This window comes from Chiloscyllium plagiosum, chromosome 5 (assembly GCF_004010195.1).
Source record: "Chiloscyllium plagiosum isolate BGI_BamShark_2017 chromosome 5, ASM401019v2, whole genome shotgun sequence".
NCBI lineage: Eukaryota > Metazoa > Chordata > Chondrichthyes > Orectolobiformes > Hemiscylliidae > Chiloscyllium > Chiloscyllium plagiosum.
The window spans coordinates 71,630,026-71,654,600 of record NC_057714.1 but is presented as its reverse complement, the minus strand read 5'-3'; the positions used below and the strand labels follow the sequence as shown (position 1 = coordinate 71,654,600).

The following is a 24,575-nucleotide window of genomic DNA, read 5'->3' as shown; positions in this document are numbered from 1 at the left end:
GGGGTGAATAATTTATACTGCATGACAAAAAGTTGCTGATTAGATGGGAAGTAGAGTCTAATTGGCTGAGGTATTATCAGGGAGCATGCATCTAGTAACTTTTCTCAAAAATTAATTTGTGAGATATTTGTGTCACTGGCTCGGCCACCATTGATTGCATATATTAATTTAGTTGTCCTTAAGGTGGTGGTGGTCATTTTTTTCTGAATCGCTGCAGATCATGTCTCATCTTCTCACTCACCCTTGTGTTTAATTCAAAAAAATAATTACAATGCATGGACGTGTTTCTTTTCTTGCAGAGGACAGATTCCTTCTTGTGAATAAATACAACTTCTAGCAAGTGGTGTGCCACACTGCAAGCCTTTCTTGAATTAAACAAAAGTGAGAGACATGAGTTCCCTTATGCATTTGCCATAACAATGCTTTCACCAGAGTCCGAGTCAATTTGCTAACTATTCAGCATCCTTTTATCTTGCAGAATTGTTGCTCTCTTCAAAATGTAGCATTTTTGCATCTGCTATAATTAAAAAATGAAAAGCATCAAAAGCAAAACTCTTTTCTTCAGCAATAATCAAGTTCAGATATTACTTACTTATCATAAGAACTACAACATTAACACTTTTATTTTGAGGTTTAATATCACAGTACAGTTGAGTCTAATATAATGACATAGTTCCATTCTCGTGTGATCTGGCATTATAAGAAAATTGCACAAAGCCAATCCATTTAAGCTAATGGGGCCGGAATCACGTTATAGCCGATAGAGATAAGGAAAGATCACGTTCTACAAATAACAGTCTAAATTCTTCAATTCACGTTGAAGAAGTGCTATGTTATAGCAGAACAGACTACTGTTGGGAATACTTACTATTCAGGGTCTGACACTAGGTCCAATGCTTTCATCACATCCTCAAGCATTGTGTCAGGTATAAATCCATTATCTGCAAAACAAAAATCTTTCATGAGGAAAAATCCTTGGATTCAGTAATGACCGACAAAAGAATCTCCAATTCATCATGCCTTGATAGAACCAGTGAAAGCCAGAAATCTGAAGCAATGAAACAAGTTAGGGCTGTCAAGCCATTAAGAATTAATCACAATCTACCAGCCACGAACAAGATATGTTAATCACATCTATCCTATCATGGCTTTTAAGAATTTTGTAAGTTTTATAGAGTTTACCTTTTGCTCTTCAAAATGTACAGAACACAAATCTAGACTCTCAATATCTTTGCAAGTCATTCCTGCCATCTCAGAGTTTAATCTGGTGAACCACACTTGCATTCCCTCTATGATAAGTATACCTCTCCTCAGAAAATTTTGTAGCACAGTGGTAGTGACCCTATTTCTGGGCCAGAATGTCTTCGGTTAAGTCCTACCTGCACTGCAGCTATGTCATAACATGCCCAAGCAAGCTAATTAACTATCCCTCTTTAAAGATGGGAACCAAAACTAGAAAAGGTCAATACAACTGCAGCAAAACATCTCTACTGCTATACCAAATCCCCTTGTGACGAAGGCCAACATGTCCTTTGCCTGTCTAATTGCTTGTTGTACCTGCACACTAACTTTTAGTTACTCTTGAGCAAGCACACTCAGGTTCCTTTGGTTTTCCACACTTACCAATCACTAAGAAATATACTTTTATCCATCAAAGTGAATAACTTCATAATTATTCATATTAAGTTCCATCTGCCATGTTCAAAGCTGTTCACTAAGTTGATGAAGGTTCTCTTTGCATCCTCCTCACAAATTGCACTGATACCCAGTCATCAGCAAATTTAGAAAAATGACAATTAGTTTCCACATTTAATTTATTTAGATTGTGAAGTATATTTGTGGATCTTACTTAGTGTTTAGATCACAACTTGAGTATTGTTGTAGTTCTGGAATCCACATTATAGGAGGAATGTGATTGCACTGCAGAGGATGCAGAGGAGCTTTACCAGGAAGGATCTGCATGGGCTGGAGAGTTTTAACGAAGAGAAATTGGATAGACTGGGGTTACCTTCCTTGGCGCAACTGAGAGGGGATATGATTTGGATGTATAAAATTAAAAGGGGCATAGACAGGGTAGATAATCAACACGTTTGCTTTAACATTAGTGGATAGACTGACACTGACAAAAACACTGCATGTTGCACATGCAGGAAGTGTTCTCCAAACAGTGGATCGCTTGCCCCTGATTCCAGTTTTGCTAAGGGTTCTTGTTGCCACATTCAGTCAAATGTGATCTCGATGCAGAGGGCTGTCACTCTCACTCAGGAATTCAGCTCTTTTGTCCACACTTGAACCAATGCTGTAATGAGATCAGGAGCTGATCGGCCCTGGTGGAACCCAAACTGGGAGTCAATGAGCAAGGTCAAGACTGTGGTGCTGGAAAAGCATAGCAGGTCAGGCAGCATCCGTGAAGCAGGAAAATTGATGTTTCAGGCAAAAGCCCTTCATCAGGAATGAGGTGGAAGCCTCGGGAGTGGAGAGGTAAATGGAGTGGGGGAAGATAGCTGAGTGAGCAATGGATGGAGATGGGGGTAATGGTGATAGGTTGAAGGGGAGGGTGGAGCGGATGGGTGGGAAGGAAGATGGACAGGTAGGACAGGTCATGAGGGCAGTGCAGAGTTGGAAGGTTGGAACTGGGAAATGAGGAAACTGGTAAAATCCATATTGATGCCATGGGTTTGGAGGGTCCCAAGGCGGGAGATGAGACGTTCTTCCTCCAAGTGCCGGGTGGTTAGGGAGTGGTGATGGAGGCGGCCCAGGACCTGCATGCCCTTGGCCGAATGGAAGGGGGAGTTGAAGTGTTCCACCACAGAGGGGTGGGGTTGGTTGGTGCGGGTGTCACTGAGCAGGTGCTACTCGATAGTACTGTTGATGACACCTTTCATCACTTTACTGATGTTTGAGTCGACTGATGGGACAGTAATTGGCTAGGTTAGACTTGTCCTGCTGTGTGTGTACAAGCCACACCTGAGCAATTTTCCACACTGTTGAACAGATGCCAGGCTGTAGCTGGACTGAAAGAGCTTGGCTAGGGGAGTGGCAAGTTCTGGAGCACATGCCTTCAGTACTATTGTGGCAATGTTGTCATGACCTGTAACCTTTACAATATCCAGTGCCTGCAACCATTTCTTGATATTGCATTAAGTGAACTGAATTGGCTGAAGGCTGGTTTTTATGATGCTGGGGACCACTGTTGGAGGCTGAAATGAATCATCCACTCAGCACTTCTGGCTAAAGATTGTTGTGAATGCTTCATCCTTATCTTTTGCACTGATGGATTGGGCTTTTCCATCATCGAAGAGGAGGATATTTGGAGAACCTGCTCCTCCAGTGAGTTGCTTCATTGTCCACCACCAATTGTCTGGATGTGGCAGAACTGCAGAGCTTCGATCTGGTCCATTAGTTGTGGGATTGCTTGATTCTATTACTTGCTGCTTATAGCGTTTGTCACTTCACCAGGTTGACATTATTTTTGGTACGTCTGGTGCTTCTCCTGACATGTCCTCCTGCACTCTCCATTTAAACAGGGTTTATCCCCTGGCTTGATGGTAATGGTTGACTGGGCGAAATGCCAGGCATGAGGTTACAGATTGTGTTGGGAGTACAATTTTGCTGCTGTTGATAATTCTCAGAGACTCATTGTACAGTCTTGAGTTGCTAGACCTATTTGAAGTCTATCGCATTTAGCACAGTGATAGTGCCACACAACATGGAGAGTATTCTCATTGTAAAGGTGGGAGCTTACAAATGGACTCCAAAAAGTCTCTGCGTTGGCCACTTTTACTAATGACATCACAGACTGATTCATCTGCAGCTGTAAGGCTGAGGTCAAGTATGTTTTTCCCTCTAGTTGGCAGACATCACCAGCCACAATCCCAGCCCACCAGCTCGAACAGCAATGCTTCTGGCAAGCGTTCTTGGACAATGAAGTCGCTCACCCACAGTACTACTTGCACCGTGCAACCCTCACTGCTTCCTCAAAGTCTTGTTCAACATGGTGATGTATGATTCATCGGTCGAAGGAGGACAATACATGGTAATCAGGAGGAGGTTTCCTTGCCCATGTGTAACCTGAAGCCATGGGACATTGTGGTGTCTGCAGTCAATATTGAGGACTTCTAAGGCAGCTCTCTCAATTGTTTACCGCTGTTCACCATCTTTGGTGGGTCTGTCCTGCTGGCAGGACAGGACATATCCAGGGATGGTGATAATTGCGTCTGGAACATCGTAAGATAAGATTCCCTAGGAATGAATGACAAACTGTTGCTTGACTAGCCTGAGAGACAGCTCTCCCAGTTACGGCACTAGCTCCCAGATATTAGAAAGGAGGACAGGGTCGACAGGGTTGTTTCTGCCATTGTCTTTTCTGGTGCCTAGGTCAATGCCCAGTTTCATTTTTGTTGAGATTTCGTAACGATTGATGCAACTGAGTGCTAGTTGAGAGTCAACCAGATTGCTGAGAGTCCGGAGTCACAGAGAGATGAGACCAGGAGAGGATGGCAGATTTCAAAACACATTTCCAACCGACAACAGCTTCTTGGTATGCCTGGTGCTGCTCATGGCATCTATAGACTATTAATTCCAGATATATTTCATTGAATCCAAATTCCACCATCAGCAAGATTCAAACCTGGGTCCCCAGAACATCAATTGGGTTGCTGGATTAATAGTCAAGTGATAATACCACTGGGTCATCACCTCCCCAACATAACGCTTGGATGGAATGCATGACAGGAACAAATCTACAACTGCCTCGTGATGGATTTTCAGCAAACAATGATTTCATATGAATGAGCGGGTTGATCTCACAAACCGATGCTCTCTGCAGGTAAGCGGTTAAGGTAATAACTGGAAATATAGACTTTTTCTACTGAAAATTAATAGAACTGCATTATGCTGACAATTGAAAAGATAATTTTTTGAAAAGAAATGCAGTGTAATCCGGAATAGCAACACAGCGCTGATGGATCTCTTTTACCAAAGATACTTCAAGTCAAAGGCTCTAATTCATAACATATAAATAATTGAGAGGACAGAAAAAAGATTAGATGAGGAATGATTAAATAATAAATACAGTGCACTATCTTTCTCCCAAACACAATTACTACTACCAGGTAAGTTTTAATTTTTTAAAATACAATTGCATCAGAGAATGTTGCATTATGTTGCACATTTGACAATTAAAAGTATACAACTGAGAGTTCTCTGAATTTTTGGAGGTGTTTGGTAATATTAACTTTGCCGGAATTGTCTTTGTTGAACATCTTTCATACATTAATATATGAACGTCGTTGATGAACATATTTGGACCTTCAGATGGCCACTGATGACAGGACACAATTCTGAAGTTAAGGAATTGTAAACTGGTCTATTTGCAATCTGCTCCAACCACCTTTTAAATGCTGAAATTACACTTGCTATTCCTTACACACAACGTGCATAAATGCGCACTGGTGACTAATGCCAACATATTTTGCCTAAAAGCAATTTAGAGCAGAGAGTACATCAGAAATCAAACAATTGTAAACAAATGATTGTTCATAAGATGTAGGACCAGAAGTAGGTTACAGAGGGACACGGATAAGCTGCAGAACTGGGTTTTGGAAAGGGTTCAGAGGAGATTTACTAAGATGTTGCCTGATACGGAGTGAAGGTCTTACAAGGAAACCATCTTATATGTCTCAATTAAGCCACCTCTCAAGCTTCTTTTCAAATATATTATCTTTTCAATTGTCCCTCAACCTTTCCTTGTGGGTGGCATGGTGGCTCAATGGTTAGCACTGGTGCCTCACAGCGCCAGGAACCAGGGTTTGATTCCCGCCTCAGGCGACTGTCTGTGTAGAGTTTGCACATTCTCCCCATGTCTGCGTGAGTTTCCTCCGGGTGCTCCAGTTTCCTTCCACAATCCAAAGATCAGGTCAGGTAAATTGGGCATGCTAAGTTGCCTGCAGTGTTAGGTGCATTAGTCGGGGTAAATATAAGGTAGTAGAATGGGTGTGGGTGATGCTCTTTGGAGGGTCAGTGTGGACTTGTTGGGCCGAAGGGCCTGTTTTCATACTGTAGTGAATCTAATCTAATCTAATCTAATCAAATCAGAGGGTAGATCGGGTGGACAGTGAGAGACTTTTTCCGAGGATGGTGATGAATAGCATGAGGGGGCATAGCTTCAAATTGAGGGGAGATAGATATGGGACGGATATCAGAGGTAGTTTCTTTACTCAGAGTAGCAGGGGCGTGTAACACATTGCCTGCAACAGTTGTAGACTTGTCAACTTTGCAGGCATTGAAACGGTCATTGGATAGGTATATGGACAAGAATGAAATAATGTAGGTTAGATGAGCTTCAGATTGTTTCACAGGGAGGTGCAACATTGAGGGCCGAAGGGCCTGTACTGTGCTGTAATGTTCAATGTATTATGCAGGCAGAACTCAGCTCAACGAGTTTGCTTCAACCATTCACTGAGATAATGTCCAATCGGATAATCATCAACTTCACTTTCCTACCTTTCCTTGTAACTAGAGGAAGGCATCTGGGTCTTGCCTGGGATTTCAACGGGGGACCTCTCATGTACCAGTGTAGAACAAGTGCCTGAGCTAGAATCACACCCCTAGACCAACAAGCCAGGTGCAATTTGAACAAACTAGATGCTTTTCAAGTGATTTTATGCAACTCCCTCATAATCAAAATGGAAATAAGATTTAAAAAGCTCTGATCCAATGCTACTAATAGGTCTTGAGACCAAGAGTACTGGTACAAAAAAGATCATAAGAACAAAGAAAGTAACAATAAAAATCAAAAGAACTGTAGATGCTGTAAATCAGAAACAAAATCAGAAAATGCTGGCAAAGTTCAGCAGGTCTGGCAGCATCTGTGGAGTGAAATCAGAGTTATCATTTTGGCTCCAATGATCCTTCCTCAGGACAAAGAAAGTAGCAATGTCAGCTCATAATCCATGAAGATTTATGACAGCATCAACTATTAATCTTGGAATGGAGAGCTCATTGAAAAACAATATTAAAAATAGATTTTTCACGCTGAAAGACGGAATACCAATGTATTGCAAGAAAATGGAGTATTTTATGAGTAGCTTTCAAACAGAACTTGCTCAGATTTAGCAAGGTTTCTAAGCTGTTTGGATAACACCTCAAATATATATTAGCAAGAGCCAGATAAAATAGGTCTAGCAGTTCCACACCATTAACTGTAAACCAACACAAATACAGTAAAGCCAATGGAGCTAGTACAAAAGCAAAACATCAGAAATCCAAAATAAAACAAAATATTGGAAACACTTAGGTCAGGCAGCATCTGTGAAAACCGTGTTAGCAGGCTGGATTTAGTCCTCCTCTCATGGCACCTGCTGGAAGAGCCAGAGGAAATTGCTGATGTCCTCGTGATCCTTGGCAATTGGCTGAATCCAATTGCATTATGGCAAGCTCATGAATGCGTTCGCTACAGCCTCAGCCACTGTATCATGTAACAAACGTGGTTTGCCATCAGGAAGTTTACAACACCTGTTGTTCTGTAGCATCTGGTGCCATAGTTAAAGGGCAGCCAGCCCTATGTTTTCTTCAGACATTGTTATCAATGCTTTCTACATCTCCATCATCTTAATTTCTGTTGTTCCAGCCCAAAAAGATTTGCTAAGTTCAGGGAGAAGATTTCTCTGCTGTCACACAAGATCATTCAGCAATACCAATTGACTCAACTGAGGTCTTAGATATTACAGCAAGGTAGCACTGTCCCCTCCAGTGCTCAAGGAAGGAAAAGGGCAGAATCCATGATTCTCATGTTGCCAATGCTATATTCTCCTCCTCCCCAGGTAGGTAACTTTATAAGCATCCTCCCATAAGCATCCTCAGGTACGTGATGCCAATTCAAGACCCACTCTGTAGTTCATCTGTCTGCTGCTCTTTATATTTTGAGCCCACTATTTCTAAATTCTGAATTTTTTACCTGAGATTCTGCCCCTTAGTGTCAACTCAGTGTGTTTTTATAAAGAGGTCATCTCTGTATTGTTAATCCAGGGGCTTGTCACCAAGTCTCCTGGACGTCCAAAAGAATTTCTCACCAAATCAAAGATGTCAGATATAATTTGCCATCTTTCAGTGGGCAGATTACTGAAGGCATGAGACAAACAGGAGTTTTACTGAAGTGGAGAAGTAAAACTAAATAGTGTTGAACTGCATTTAAATTGCATATTTAATTTCCCACATGCATTTCAATTTGTTTCCTACTACTAATGCGAGAGTTTCTTGTTTTGTTACCTTCTTGCAGCTGACTTAATGCTTTACAGTTTTACCCAGCACTTGGGAGAATGATTTGCAGCTGGTCATGTATGTCTGCTATTCTGCCTGCTTTAGTGGACTCTACAAAATCCAGCACAATATCTGAAACATAACTCCATTTCACTGTGTGCCATTCACCTGAGTATTTCCACTGTTTTTGGCTTTCATTTCTGATAGACCTCGCAATTCCTCAACACAATCCTGAAATACTAGCCAAACATTTCAAGAGATTTCTCTTCATTTTTGCAGTAATGGAATATACTTTATCCAATCAACTGTTTTTGATTATTACTTTCTTACTTGACCACAATCCTTCTCGAGTCAAATAATATCATTTTGACATCTATCAGGAGGCAATTTACTGAAAAAGATCCATGAGACTTTATTTTACTGATATGGAAATGGTAATTCCCTGTCTAGAACCCACAAAGCGAAGGACTAATTCTACCCATTATCAATGATAGTAACCACTGTGGAACTAAATTGACTGGTTTAGTGAAATTTGTTTAATCACCAGTTGTAAACTCTGTTCAGTTATGGCAATAAAAAGATAGTCTAGAATAGAAGGCAAATGTCTTCCAAATACAATTAATCTTGTGAAATGTTACTTCTGAAACTTTGTTTCATTACAGGCATATACAATAACGCAAACTGATTTTATATTTGTTTTAGATCATATTAGTGTATCTGCCAATGGATAGATCTTGATCGTTGTTGCACGTGTATCATTGATGAATTGGTAGGTCACTTTTAGTTACCCAGGATTTCGAGTAGGCTTTTAATCCTCTAAGGTTTCTTGGGTCATAATGAAATTTGATATTCCGTTCCATTATTTTGAAACATTTCAGTTTAAGCATGTAATCCTGTGTCTTTTAGAAAACTACATGACCGATTACTTCTAGTGGTCATCAAGAAAGGTATAGGAGGACACCACGATATTCTATTCCATCGAAGGTGGTAAAGTCATAAAGGTCTACAGCAATGGAAACAGGCCCTTCGGCCCAACTTGCCCATGCCACCTAGTTTTCACAATTAAACTAGTCCCATTTGCCTGTGTTTGGTCCATATCGGTTTATACCTGTCCAATCCATGACCTGTCTAAATGTTTCTTAAATAACAAAATTGTACTCGCTTCCACCACTACCGTCCTATGTGAAAAAATTGCCTCTCTGGACCCTTTTGTATCTCTCCCCTCTCACCTTAAACCTATGCCTTCTAGTTTTAGACACTTTGACCATGGGAAAAGCTCTTGGCTATTGATCATATCTATGCCTTTCATGATTTTATAAGAGTCTAAGGTCACCCCTCAGTCTCTTACACTCCAGGGAAAAAAGTCCCAGCCTATCCCACCTCTCCTTAAAGCTTAAACCTTCCAGTCCAGGTAGCAACCTAGTAAATCTTTTCTGCACTCTTTCTAGTTTAATAATATCCTTTCTATAGTAGGGTGACCAGAACTGCACACAGTACTCCAAATGTGGCCTCATCAATGTCTTGTACAGCTGCAACAAAATGTCCCAATTCCGATACTCAAAGCTCTAACCAATGAGCAAGACTGGTTGCCTAGTTTCTGAAACAAACTCAAATCTGGGAAAGTTCTAAACAGGGACCTGGCTGCTGTTATATTATTCCCATGGCCTATCCTCGGATATTAGTTTCCACTCCTCTCCCAATATAACTGGAGATCATTTGCACTGCTCACACATATACAGTGCTCTTTTCATGGTCAGCACTTGTTTTCAAAATGAAGATTTGGAGTCACAGAGTCATAGAGATGTACAGCATGGAAACAGACCCTTTGGTCCAACCCGTCCATGCTGACCAGATATCTTAACTCAATCTAGTCCTACCTGCCAGCACCCGGCCCATATCCCTCCAAACTCTTCCTATTCATGTACCCATTCGAATGCCTTTTAAATGTTGCAATTGTACCAGCCTCCACACTTCCTCTGGCAGCTCATTCCGTACACGTACCTCCCTCTGTGTGAAAAAGTTGCCCCTTAGGTCTCTTTTATATCTTTCCCCTCTCACCCTAAACCTATGCCCTCTAGTTCTGGACTCCCTGACCCCAGGAAAAAAAAATTGTCAATTTATCCTATCCATGCCCCTCATAATTTTGTAAACCTTAATAAGGTCACCCCTCAGCCTCCGACGCTCCAGGCAGAACAGCCCCAAGCCTGTTCAGCCTCTCTCTATAGCTCAAATCCTCCAACCCTGGCAAATGAAAGAAAAACTTCCATTCAGTATGTTCATGGTAGTGATAGTGATGGGGGGGAAGGGGGGGGGTGGTTTGGTTGGTGGTAGTGCTGGTTTTGGAGGAGAGATGGGAAATCCAGAGAAAGCACCATCACTGAACAAATAGAAAGAACAAACCCCCAAAACTTGCATTCATAAAGATCACAAATATAAACAGATAAAGATAGCAGCTAATAGCACACAGTCAATTTATTACTCTAGAAAATGTTTGAATTTAAACTAGCCCAAACAAGCTATTTCCAAAGCTTTCCTGGCTAACCTCCCAATGTACTTCATTGAAATGAGCTAATCTCAAACACTGCTGTTTAACTTGCATCATGTTCTATTCACTCAGCATTTTGTTTGAACCTTAACAATATGAAAGGAAATGTACATTTTGCTGTATATATTGCCAATAATGCTGAGTTTTTTCAGAATTTACTTTTTTGGTTCAGAATTTTGTTTTTTTTAAATAAATATAGTCAAGTGAGACAGCTAGGTATTAAAAAACACTTTGACAAGACATAGCTGAAGCCTTATAACTTCACAAATTCTGCAATTTCCAGTTGATATGAAAATTCCAGTCCTTCCTTAATATTTTAGTTTAGTGGTAGTTAAGTATTAAATAGCATTTGACCAGTATTTTTTGTATATTTAAATGATATGAAACGTTCTGATGGTATTTATTTGCAGAAATACAGTATAGTTGTATTGGACAATTTACTTACTTTGATAGGAGTCAGAACTGAAAAGTGATTAAGAACAGAAATGAATAAAATTACAACACTACATTTCACGTTTGAATCTTGGGTGAACTGTGAAAAGTGTGAACCACCTGAATTAACGAGGTGCTAAACATTAGGGATAGTAAAACTGGTATCACTCGATGATAATTAGAACCAGAAAAAACAGCAATTTAAACATGGAAAAGGCAAAAAAACCACTGGCAGGGCAGAATTATTTCAGTGGCTAAAAAATCCCACACAAACCACAGCTCTAACCATAAATATAAAACCTTCACTGTAACTTGTAAGATCAAATGGCATTAAAAAATTTTGGAACAGTGGTGTGATATATGTTTTTGACTTTTATAGAGCAAATACACTTCAATTTTGTTCAGACAGTATTGAAATGGGTTGCCAGCTGTCATGGAAGAGGAAAACAAATAAAAGCAAAACTTAAAAGCTTATCTATGCCTCTCTGTAACCTACAACATCCTTCGTCACTATCCACAACTCCACTGACCTTAGTGCTGTCTGCAAATTTACTAACCCACCCTTCTACGCCCTCATCCAGGTCGTTTATAAAAATGACAAACAGCAGTGGACCCAACACCGACCCTTGCGGTACACCACTGGTAACTGGACTCCAGGATGAACATTTCCCATCAACCACCACCCTCTGTCGTCTTTCAGCAAGCCAATTACTGATCCAAACTGCTGTATCTCCCACAATCCCATTCTTCCGCATTTTGTACAATAGCCTACTGTGGGGAATCTTATCGAATGCCTTGCTGAAATCCACATACACATCAACCGGTTTACTCTCATCTACCTCTTTGGTCACCTTCTCAAAGAACACAATAAGTTTGTGAGGCACGACCAACTCTTCACAAAACGGTGCTGACTAGCCCTAATCAAATTATTATTTTCTAGATGATTATAAATCCTATCTCTTATAACCTTTTCCAACACTTATAAATCCTATCTCTTATAACCTTTTCCAACACTTTACCAACAACTGAAGTAAGGCTCACTGTCTGTAATTGCCAGGGTTGTCTCTACTCCCCTTCTTGAACAGGGGAACCACATTTTCTATCCTCCAGTTTTCTGGCTCTATTCCTGTAGACAATGACGATTTAAAGATCAATGCCAAAGGCTCGTCAATCTCCTTCCTGGCTTCCCAGAGGATCCTAGGATAAATCCCATCCGGCCCAGGGGGCTTATCTATTTTCACACTCTGCAGGATTTCTAATACCTTTTCCTTGTGAACCTCAATCACACCTAGTCTAGTAGCCTGTATCTCAGTATTCTCCTTAACAACATTGTCGTTTTCTAGGGTGAATACTGTCGAAAAATATTCATTTAGTGCTTCCCCTATCTCCTCTGACTCCACACACAACTTCTCACTACTATCCTTGATTAGCCCTAATCTTACTCTTGTCATTCTTTTATTCCTTAAATACCTATAGAAAGCCTTAGAGTTTACCCTGATCCTATCCGCCAACAACTTCTCATGTCTCCTCCTGGCTCTTCTGATGCTTCCTAAATCTTGCCTAATTGCATTGTAATTGCCTTTCCCCCAGCTGTAACTCTTGCCCAGTGGTATACACCTATCCCTTTCTATCACTAAAGTAAACATAACAGAATTGTGATCGCTATCACCAAAGTGCTCACCTACGTCCAAGTCTAACACCTGGCCGGGCTCATTACCGAGTACCAAATCTAATGTGGCTTCGCCCCTTGTTGGCCTGTCTACATACTATGTCAGGAAGCCCTCCTGCACACACTGGACAAAAACTGACCCATCTATAGTACTCGTACTATAGTGTTCCCAGTCAATATTTGGAAAGTTGAAGACCCCATGACAACTACCCTGTCTCTCATTCCTATCGAGAATCATCTTTGCTTTCCTTTCTTCTAATCTCTGGAACTATTCGGAGGCCTATAGAAAACTCCCAACAGGGTGACCTCTCCTTTTCTGTTTCTAACCTCAGCCCATACTACCTCAGTTGACGAATCCCCAAACATCCTTTCTGCAACTGTAATACTGTCCTTGACCAACAATGCCACACATCTTTCCTCGTAAGACCTTCCCTCCATACCAGGCAACATCCTAGTAAATCTCCTCTGCACCCTTTCCAAAGTTTCCACATCCTTGTTATAATGCGGTGACCAGGACTGTACACAATACTGCAAGTGTGGCCGCACCAGAGTTTTGTACAGCTGTAGCATAACCATGGTTCCGGAATTCAATTCCTCTATTAATAAAAGCTGTATGCCTTCTTAACAACCCTGTCAACGTGGGTGGCAACTTTCAAGGATCTGTGTACTTGGACACCGAGATCTCTCTGCTCATCTACACTCCCAAGAATCTTACCATTAGCCCAGTACTTTGCACAGAGAGAGAGAGAACAGAGAGAGAGAGAGAACACAGAGAGAGAGAGAACAGAGAGAGAGAGTAAAAGGTGGTGGGGACCTTTTACCATCTTCTCTGTTCTTACCGAAACATCTAAATCCTGGATCCTGCAACAACTATTCCTGTCCCAGCTCTATCCATGTCTCTGAAATGGCCACAACATCGAAGTCCCAGGTACCAGCCCATGCTGCAAGTTCACCCAGCTGGGCTGAGAGGTGGCAAATGGAGTTTAATGCGGACAAGTGTGAGGTGATTCACTTTGGTCGGAATAATCGGAATGCAAAGTACTGGGCTAATGGTAAGATTCTTGGGAGTGTAGATGAGCAGAGAGATTCTTGGGAGTGTAGATGAGCAGAGAGATCTCGGTGTCCAGGTACACAGATCCTTGAAAGTTGCAACCCATGTTGACAGGGTTGTTAAGAAGGCATACAGCTTTTATTAATAGAGGGATTGAGTTCCGGAACCATGGTTATGCTACAGCTGTACAAAGCTCTGGTGCGGCCAGACTTGTAGTATTGTGTACAGTCCTGGTCACCGCATTATAACAAGGATGTGGAAACTTTGGAAAGGGTGCAGAGGAGATTTTCAGAGAGTAGTAAGGGTATGGAATGCTTTGCCTGCAAAGGTAGTAGATTTGCCATCTTTAAGTGCATTTAAGTTGTCATTGGACAAGCATATGGACATACATGGAATAGTTAGGTTAGATGGGCTTCAGATTGGTATGACGGGTCGGTGCAACATCGAGGGCCAAAGAGCCTGTACTGCGCTGTAATATTCTATGTTCTAAACTCCAAGTGTCTTTATGTTTTTTTTTTGTTACTACTGTCAAAGAGCAAAATTTAGATTTGGTAAGATATTCCAATGTATACTTTAAATTTTAATTCCTACCCACTCAAGGCAAATATTTTACACAGTGTCATCAGGTGAATCACAACCAAAAGCCCTCAAAAAGCCAGGAAATATTTACTCATGAGAATATCTGTTACAGTGAGAACTTGAGATGCTGCTCCTCCAATCATGGTCCACTTCTTTCCAATACTTGCTACTTGGGGTTTTGGGTCCTTTACTGGGCAAGGGTACTGATTGCAGATGGTGCAGGAAGAGGAGCCTACCAGTCAGCAGGCAATGCTGGGGTTGACTGGAAAGGAAGTTGCAAAGGGTGAGGGTTAACTAAGGAAACTCCAAGAGGTGGAGGTAGGAGCAGGGGAGGAGGCAAGGAGTTGGTTTCAAGATGGTTGAGAGAAACAAGCAAAAAAAAAAGCTGGGAAGTGTGTGCAACAAGGATAACCATGTGTGGGGTGGGGAGAGGGAGCCTGCAAAAGGCATGGGGATGGGGATGGACAGAGGGAGGCTGTATGCTGAGTGGTGGTGGAAAAGAGGGTGCAAAGGAGGGAAAAATCTGTTTTATACCTGTTAACAAAAATATATTCAATTCATTGAAAACCTTAAATATTGTGGTAATGAATTCTTTGCAGATAAATGTAGAATCTCTCGTTTAAAGTTGCACATGTAGCGAAATGTTTTGTAATGAACATTGAGTCATTGCTTAATTTAAAACTGCAACATTTCTGTACGGTACTAACTGCCTGTTAAAATCTTCCAGCTTTGTCACAGAGTGAAAGATGGAGTCCCAGACTCAGAAGCACATCCTCTATTTCCTTCCATCCAATATGCAATGGAAATAATAATTGCTGTCTCCACACTTGGAGTGTGCGTGTTTCCTTCTGAGGGAGGAGGAAGCCAATTTTGGGTAATGAGGTCTTTCAAAGGACAATAATAATAAACACATACCCATACAATACAGGTGTAAGACAACTGTGATAAAAAAAAATGTTGTACAAGAACTGTTTACATTGACTTAATGTATTAACTAAAAATACTGGCTGCAAGGAGTCTTGATAACATTCTTGTATGTACTATGCTGCATTTTTTGGGTACTCGGGGAGAAGACGCCCTAGCTACTACCACATGTACAATCTCCTTCTTGTTGTGCACCAAAGGCTTGGACAACAGGTTTCTGAATCCAGGCAATGATGTGCCCCAGCAACATGCAGACATCTCACAGGGTTCAATATCGGGAGGCCACAAAGTCCTAATGTTTGAAATTAATGTTCAGATGTTAGTTGAGTGTAACGTGACTGCTGGATGACCATTTTACTGAGGAGCTATAGTTTCTGATATTATTCACATAGTTCCAATGAGGCTGTCCCCAATAGATCGACACAGAAGCTGCGGCTGCCCCTGTGACTGCTCTAAGCGCTGCCACACAGATGGATACAAATCATGTGTCTGCAAGCTCAGGACTAACGTCAACCACTAGTTGTTATGGAGCCAGCTCCTAAAATGGAGCTTGCAGCCACAGTACCGTCATGATGATACAGATGAGTCATAGTCACTGTTCTTCTCTGGGACATGTGGAGGTTGAAATTCCACGTCATCTGCTCCAGAATTTCTGTAACAGAATACTTCTTTTTCCTGCAGTCGATGAGGGTGACAGGATGACCACACAACATCCGATTTCTGAACAGGTGTTGTTTGCAGCCAGCAGGGAGAGGGAGAGAAAAAAAATACTCGATGCTCAAGATTTCTGACCCCAAACTGGAGGATGCACAAACACTACACGATGGATGAATGGTAAAAATGGACTATGGCTGAACAATACTTCCTTTATTTACTTTTCAAATTGTGTAACTGAAACGGAGTAGGCAACAACCAGACTTGTAACTAAACTGTTCACTTCTAACACTCATTCTCTACTAAGTCTCATTTTTGTTTTTCCATTTATATGATCCAATGACTTCAGTTCATTGGTAGTCATCCTCAGAACACAGTAGGGCAATATGTCTCAAAGATGACTCTCTTGGGCTAAGGGAGGAAATCTCTGAAGCTGTATGTCTAAAATGTAGCATTTATCTCATCATTCATCAGTATGATTTTTGCATTCACTAAAGACAAACTAAATTATAGGAAGGATACAAGTTGAAATGAATAAAGCAGATACACAAGAGGAAACAATGACATGCCAGGTTTATTCTGTGTATAATGAAACTGGATTCAAAAACTGTAGCTTTAAGTTGGAACATGTTCACGAATTAAACTTAACACAATTGCTTTTTCATCCACAAGCTGTATATACTGGTTAAGCATATTGAGTAACTCAACAATGTTTTCTGTTAAAATAACTACTCACTAAAATATTTTGAGCACTTTACATTGTCAAGTTACAGCATGCAATATTTTTGGCACTCACTGTGTTTTGGCTGAATAACAATTACTGTTAAATGTATTAAAAGCAGCAGCAAAATACATTAAGTTGAGTATGTAGCATAGTTGTGTCAACTTATGTTGGCAAAAAATCAGATCAGACTTTCTGTCTGCAATTCTTAAGGGCAATTCTCATTAACAAAACATACTGTACATATCACAGCTTTATCTGAATTGACAAGATATCTAAGAACTGTAAAACCTAACTATAAAATCATCTACACAGAAATACAGCAGTATATGCATATTATTGGGTTGGCATTAGTTTTGTTGTAGGCTAATTTCATCACAAAGGATGAAGAGAACATTTAACAATATGCATCTAATTTAGATATTATTTTAATACAATGAATAACCTACAAGTCAATAACAGCATAACACAATCAACTGAAGGAGTATCCAAGAGTGGACTTAGCACATGGTAAATTAATCTTCCAACAAATATTTAAGGGATCTAAAAGTTATCCTCTATATTCATTTGAGAAAGAGCTTCAGAAATATATTGCTTTAAAGAAAATCTTCAATGGCAGTCATACCAGGTTTCATTCTCTCTAAGGAGTTGTCTTGACGTGACTGATGGAGTAGCAGCCCATGATCAATTTTGATCCAATTTTAAAAGAAAACTTAATTTTGCCTTCATTTAACAAAACAAGGCACTGCCCTAAGGGAAGGAAACTGGAGGAAATAAAAGCCTGTATGTGATAGGATTAAAGATAACACTTATTGGTGTAAATACTCTAACTGTTGGTTATTCAAAAAGTATCACCTTTGCAAAATTTTTAAAAAGGTTTGCATTCAAGCCCTACTCCAGGAATTTAAGAAAAATAATTTAGACTGGTGCTTCATTGCAAACCAAGGGTGTACTGCACAGTTCAAAATGTATTTTCTCAATGAAATGTTAAGTAAGGCCTCATTTGCCCTGTTAAATGCTGCAAGAGGCTGTGGCATTACTCAAGGTGGTGGTGAATTTTCCCAGTGTCCAAGCCAACACAGAACTCTCAAAATAGTTAGAACAGATTTAAAGTTTGGGCAAGAGATGAAAGGGAAAATTTGAAGAAACCTTGTCTTTCACAGTAAGTGTAATGGAAATGGAGACAAAGGATTTCAAAAGAAAATTAAATGGGTACTTATAGGAAATAAACTTGAAAGGCTAGGGAAACAATTCCCTAGAGTAGGGAAAGAGGCTTACTGGATTGTTCTAAACAGTCTTTTTCTTGTAAGAGAGGACAATAGAAGTGGAAAAGAAAGTTGTTGCAATGCTACTTATGACGCAAGTGTGGAATTACAACATTTCTACTATAAATGGAGACAAATACTTTAATGAGAAACATTGACAAAACAAATTAAATTTAGTCATGAGGAAACACAGATTGACAAAACCAAAGGTGTTTTGTTTCTTAAATTTAGGAAAGCTGCAAAATATGTGATTAAGGAAGGTTTAGGGGGAAGTGAGAGAAAGAACAAAAGATACAATGATCCATGTTAATAGTGTGTCAAAGTAAGGAGAGGGCAAGGGTTTCAAAAAATCAGAGATAGGTTTGGAATGATGGAATGACAAAATAAAAACTATGCCTTGGCTTTTTTTGGAGAAAATAAGTACTCAGATTGAAATTCCAGAATGCAGAGAAAACTATGTTAAGAAACTTAAGCAAGAGTTTAATGCTTCTAAAGCATAACGGGATAGGAACTGGTCCGACTGACCAATACTGATCCATAAAAGGACTGATGTAAACAGTACATTCCATAATGGGAGATATGAAATTGACCCTTAAGCCTCACAATCATAATCTAATCCATCATGCTTCCACCGTGACTTCTGATGTAAAGCCTGTCATTTACAAATATTTTAACAGAGTTTAGTGTGGATTTTTGTATTCAGAACTAGCGGCATATGGGAGCTCAGTGTCTGAAGAGGTTTAAAGATTAACTTGTAAATATTTATAAAGCCACAATGACTTATTTTAAAATTGTTAGAAAGACTTCCTGGAGAGTAATAAGATTTTGTTAACTCAAACTATCCAACGTAAATAGTCTGGTGCATTGAGCTTTCAGACAGAAATTTCAGCAGTTTATTTTTAACATCTTAGGGGGAACAACCATAGCTTGAATAAAAAAACTTTTTGGTTTCAGTTTGGGCAGGCTTTCAAAGTCTTGACTGAAGCTGGATGTGAGAAACAATTGCTTCTGAGAAATGGAGGTAGTTTAGGATCGATAAAAAAAAGAGGTTAGCTCAATGTAAGGAGCTTAGTTTAAAAATTCCAGCAGGTAAATGTTTGGTTAAAACCCTGAAAGGGTAATCTAAAGCTAATTTATTTGAAAAATCAAGGAAGAGATTATCAGATTGTCACAAATGGGAATTGAAGGCACAGCCAAGCCATTTAAATGGGATATAGAAGGGAATGCTCTCTGGTGTTTGAGAATGAAATGGAATTCTGCTGGGATTAATGGGACTATATTTTACCAGAAGCTTCGAAACTTTTAAACATGTATTATTTACAAAAGTTTGGTTTATTCTTTTTTTTTTGCATAATAAACTTTTGTTAACCCAAATGTGCAGTATTACATTTCTGTGTTTCAGTGAAAGACCACATTATTGAAACAAAAATAAGATGATCTATCAAGCCAGATTTCAGTTTGGGATCTGACTTGTCTAGTAATATCATTAGCTGGGATCATTACCTAAAGATAAGTCTTGATCCACTCACTTTATTGATTGTTATCTAAAAGCACGTTCCAAAAAAACCAGAGGAGGAGAAAAAGGAGGGTGGTATGTTATCATATTGAGGGAGTAATCCACGACATATTGGCTGTATGGCACAAATCAATTTTCACTTGAAAGAACAGAATAAACTTTACTTTTGTTCACAGTTCCAATGGTGACTGAAGCAGCATAAAAGGAAGTTAGTTTTTGGCACGGTAATCAACATCAGCAAGGAGACTTAAATCAGACATTAGCTCTGTTGTTTTCACATTGAAGAGGGTTAATGCCTTAAAAAAGGAGAGTCTGATGGGTGGAGCAGTAGTCTGAGTAGGCCCACAGATTGCATGGGAATCACTGTATTGCTAGTCTAGTTACTACTGCACTGAACTTCTATCCAGTCCAAGTAATACCAATTCAACTTAAGGATGCTGTGGCAAACTGGAAAAAGGATCATAATTTTTCAAGATTTTATATAGATGATAACCTGGTTTGACAAGACAAATTTATATTTCTTCAAAAATGGAGACAGGCATAAACCAGGAAATGAAAGGATCAGTTCATCCTGTTTAAGCTGTTGGCAAATTACTGGTTGAGTTTATAATGCAGAATTAAAGTACCAAGTACTTTTTTAAAAAAATGAGAATTGGGTAGGGCCAATCAGGGTGGATTCGACCATTAATGGATCAGAGGTCAAAAGTAGCCCACTGAAGTTATTTACATACCTATTTAAAATAATTGATACAATATTACATAAGAGAGAGCAAATATGACTAATCTTCCTTTCTTAGTAATCTTTCAGAGTAAGAGAAAGCTAGCCGGAAAAATAAAGGACAGATTGTAAGAGTTTTAATTTTTTTTTAAAAAGAAGTTAACAAAGTGAGCTCTGGTTCTTTAGAGAGAGTCTGGAGAAATAATAATGGAATACAAGGAGATGGCGGAATTGAATGGTTAGTTATTTCACATCTGTCTTCACTAAAGAGGTCATAAGCAGAAATAGATGTAAAAATTGCTAAATGGAAGAGAGTGAGGAACTTAAGAAAATTACAATCACCAGGGAAACAGTAGAGTAAACTGTTGGATTTAAAGTCCCTGGGAACTAAAGGATTTCATCCCAAGGTCTTAACAGGAATTTCTAGTGAGATAGTTGATGTTTTGATTTTAATTTTCCAAAATTCTCTAGATTTTAAGATAATTCCATGAGATTTACCAGACTAAAACCTGGAGTGGATTGTCCTAAAAGGAAAGGTTAGACAGACTAGGTATGTACATACTTGAGATTAGAAGAGTAAGAGGTACTTTGATTGAAACAAAATCATGAGGGGTCTAGATATGGTGGATGTACAGAATGCTTTTTTCCCATGGGAAAACCTAGAACTAGCTGTTACCATTTAACAAGAAAAAATCACGAATTTAAGACATATGAGGAGAACTTATTTTTATAAGACAGAGCTTTTAGAATGCTCTTCAAATGGTGGAGGAAGTAGAGTTTGAAATTTTTAAAAGGTAACAGCAGGTAGCTTCTTCAGATATGAAGGGATGAAAGGAGCAGGAAGGTAGAGCAAACAGGCCCGCTATGATCTTGTTGAATAGCAAAGCAGGCTGGAGAAACTGAATGTCTTAATCCTTCTCTTAATGATTCTATGAATTAAGTCCTACAACACAGAGACAGGTCCTTTGGCCCAACTGGTCCATGCCAATCATAACGTCTCTCCACGCTAACCACATTTCCCTGCATTTGGCCCATATCTTTCTAATCCTTTCATATCCATGTATTTGTCGAAATGCCTTTTAAATGTTGTTAACGTACCTGCCTCATTTCATTCCACATGCATACCATTCTGTGTAAAAAGGTGGCCCCACAGGTTCTTCTTATTCTTTCCCCTCTAACCTTAAACTGATGCCCTCTAGTCGTCGATTCCCTAACCCTGGGAAAAAGACAACGTGTTCACTGTATCCAAGCCTCTCATGTTCTTACCTACCTCTATAAGGTCCTTCCTCAGTCTCCTGTGCTTTAAAGAAAAAAGTCCTAGTGAGTCCAACCCCCTCCCTATAACACTCACCATTGAGGTCAGGCAACATGCTTGTAAATTTCTTCTGCACTCTTTCCAGTTTAATAACATCATTCCTATAATAAGGTGACCAAAACTGAACACAATACTCCAAGTATGGCCTTACCAACATCCTGTATTAACATAACTTTCTAACTTCTAAACTCAATGCCCAACTGATGAAGACCAGTGTGCAAAAAGCCATCTTCACTGCCCTGTCAACCTCATCCATCTCCAGCTGTTCTACACATGCATGTCCACTTTGGTCCTTGAAGGGCCTTAATCTCTCTAGTTATTCCTTTTCATTTAATATACTTAAAAGTACCTTGTTGTATTCACCCCAATCTACTCAGCCAAGGCTCTCTTGTGCCCACTTTTTGCCCTATTCATTTTTTTCTTCAGTAAATTCCTTCAATCCCTTATACCTCCAGGGAATCCCTTGATTCCAGCTGCCTGTATCTGAACCACGTCTCCTCCTTTGTTTTGGTCAAAGCCTCAATATCTCTTCAGATAAAAGCAAAGATAGCATCACATGGAAATAATAATACTGTCTTATTACTTTCAGCTTTCCTACCTGTTAAGGTTGGACTTGAAAGATGTGGTCAGTGATGTATCACAATAGGCTTGGTTGGTGCATCTCATTTACAATGTTTTAAATTAATATACTTAAATTTGGTAATCAGTAAAAAATGTAATGGCATGCAAATTCATTTGATGTAGAATTCAGTTACTGGAACTGTAAAACTAATGCATCAGGATAGTGACAGATAGATAGAATTTAAAATAGGAAAATATGAAGTACAAAATACATTTCCATAGTAATGGCTTACATTTTGATGTCAATGCAAAAGAATGGCCCTTGCCATTCCCCTAACAGCTGCTCAAAGGGATTGTGCAAACTTTTTCAGACTTGTGCTATTTCAGATGTCAGAGAACTGTCCTGTGCCGGGGATCTCAGTGGGAAAGGAAACAATGAGACTTGTCAACAAGTCAGTGTGTAGAATCCTCATAGTATAAACCAAGAAATATAAATTAGTTCTGAATTATGTATAGAAAGAGGAATAAGTTGGGAAAGATAGATTAAATTAAGGGAGAGGAAGAAAGACAAAGTTAACAAAAAATGAATGAAAACATTTTTTTCTGAAGGAATAATAGGACACCACGCTTGTACGATTCAATATTCAGGGCCAGAGAAGTTGCTTAGCAGCAATCATCTTCATGTTATTAATTCCTGAATGCAATAATCCCAAATGTTTCAGTCAGTGAAGTATGAAGCTAGTGACAACTAAGTTTACACAGTCCTTGATATTTAAACAAATGTATTCCTGACAGTAACTTTTACAATGCTGTGTTGGCAATTTCACATCTAGAAAACAGAGGTGTGTCCAAGTTATTGGTATGATATTCAATGTTGTTAGCCTCAGTTATTCTTTCGAGAGAAACCAGATTGTAGTATACAAGAATAGGGAATTTTTTTATAAAAGGAGTAAAAGAATAGGTGTGCTTTCATAAGTTATTAAACAGCAGTGCAAATTTATAAAGACATTTATAAAGGAAAATAGATAGCTGATGCTCTATGAAGCAACAAATGTGAAGCACAGAATATGAAAGGAGGCAGCAATGCTGATCTAGTCAGATTACAGTTGGAGTACCATGCACCATTTTGGGCAATCCAGCACAGGAGCAGACAATAGTTAGGCTGTAGCAGATTCATTAGGATCTCGCCAGTGATGCATCTGAGCTTTAAAAGAGATGCAAAACTTAGATTTTATTCCATTGGAGCCAAAGAGGTAAACAGGTGACTTGATAGTTGTTCATGATTGTGGAAGGATGTGATACGATAACTAGCAATGTATAGTTTTCATTGATTGAAGAGACACACAATTTAGATAATCAACCAGGGAATGAAAAGATGCTGTTGGAGATGTTGATTAGAAGATGGAATTTTTGCCATAACCCATTCTTGAAGCCAACAAGAGAATGAGATTAGATTTGAAGAAAACCACAACAGATTTGATGGGCAGAACTCTGTGCTATTGCATTCTCCATTTCTCTCCAGTATGAATATTTGGCAAGCAAATGATTTAGATCAGCTGTGATCTTCAACCTTTCCAACACTTGTTGAATAGGACACAAATGAGGGAAGGTCACTTAGATGGGATACAAAAAGGCTGCCAACACTCACAGGACTATGTTTCAGCAGCTTTGTGAGAGAACAAACGGAGAGATAAATACACTTGGTTGAATAAAGGATGAGCAACTCAGAAGGCAGAATGGTATGCTTTGTTTTCAGTAAACTATTTCTTGATAGCAATTGGTGATCTAATCTTAAAACTACATTAAAAAAAATACATTTTCTGTTGTAATAAAAGGACAAGTGTCCTTCCTCACCTTTGCTTTTGTAAATAATTATTTTTGCTCAGAAAATGCTTGTTTTTAGACACTGTTTTAGATTTTCCTGTCCATACGAAATTCAAATTACACTGGCAGCATGCAACCTCAAGGAAGTCCTGGCATATAGCTCAGGAAGAATTCTGCTGAACTTCTGTATTGCAGAACATTAATTCATATCACTACTGCATAGCTGGAGAATCGCCAACACAGTTTGTTGGTTTTGGCAAAGCAATTAACACAATTACTAGTCTCTATGCTATTCAGTCTATAAAGTTATATGCAGTCAGGTATCATTGAATTCTCTGAAGTTTTAGTTTTCTTAAGTCAGTCAGGCTGTAGTGATGTACGAATGTCAGTGTACAGTTTCATCTAGGATGGTTAAGCTGAAGTTGTGAAGTCAATTTTAATTTAAAAATATTTCTAGATAAAAAATGTTAACACATTTTACCACAAAATAAAAAAACAAATGAAAGCAGAAATACATTTACATTGCATTTTCAAAAGGTAAT

General features: G+C 39.3%; 1 protein-coding gene across 3 annotated transcripts in view; it reads right to left on the bottom strand.

The window, feature by feature from the left end:
• Positions 1 to 24,575, bottom strand: part of mindy3 (MINDY lysine 48 deubiquitinase 3) — a 136,150-nt gene that overhangs the window by 19,359 nt on the left and 92,216 nt on the right. For all 3 annotated transcript variants that reach the window (XM_043690319.1, XM_043690320.1, XM_043690321.1), the window contains one exon: positions 869 to 941. In XM_043690319.1, coding sequence (XP_043546254.1) covers positions 869 to 941 — 73 coding nt within the window. The remainder of the gene's footprint in view (positions 1 to 868; positions 942 to 24,575) is intronic.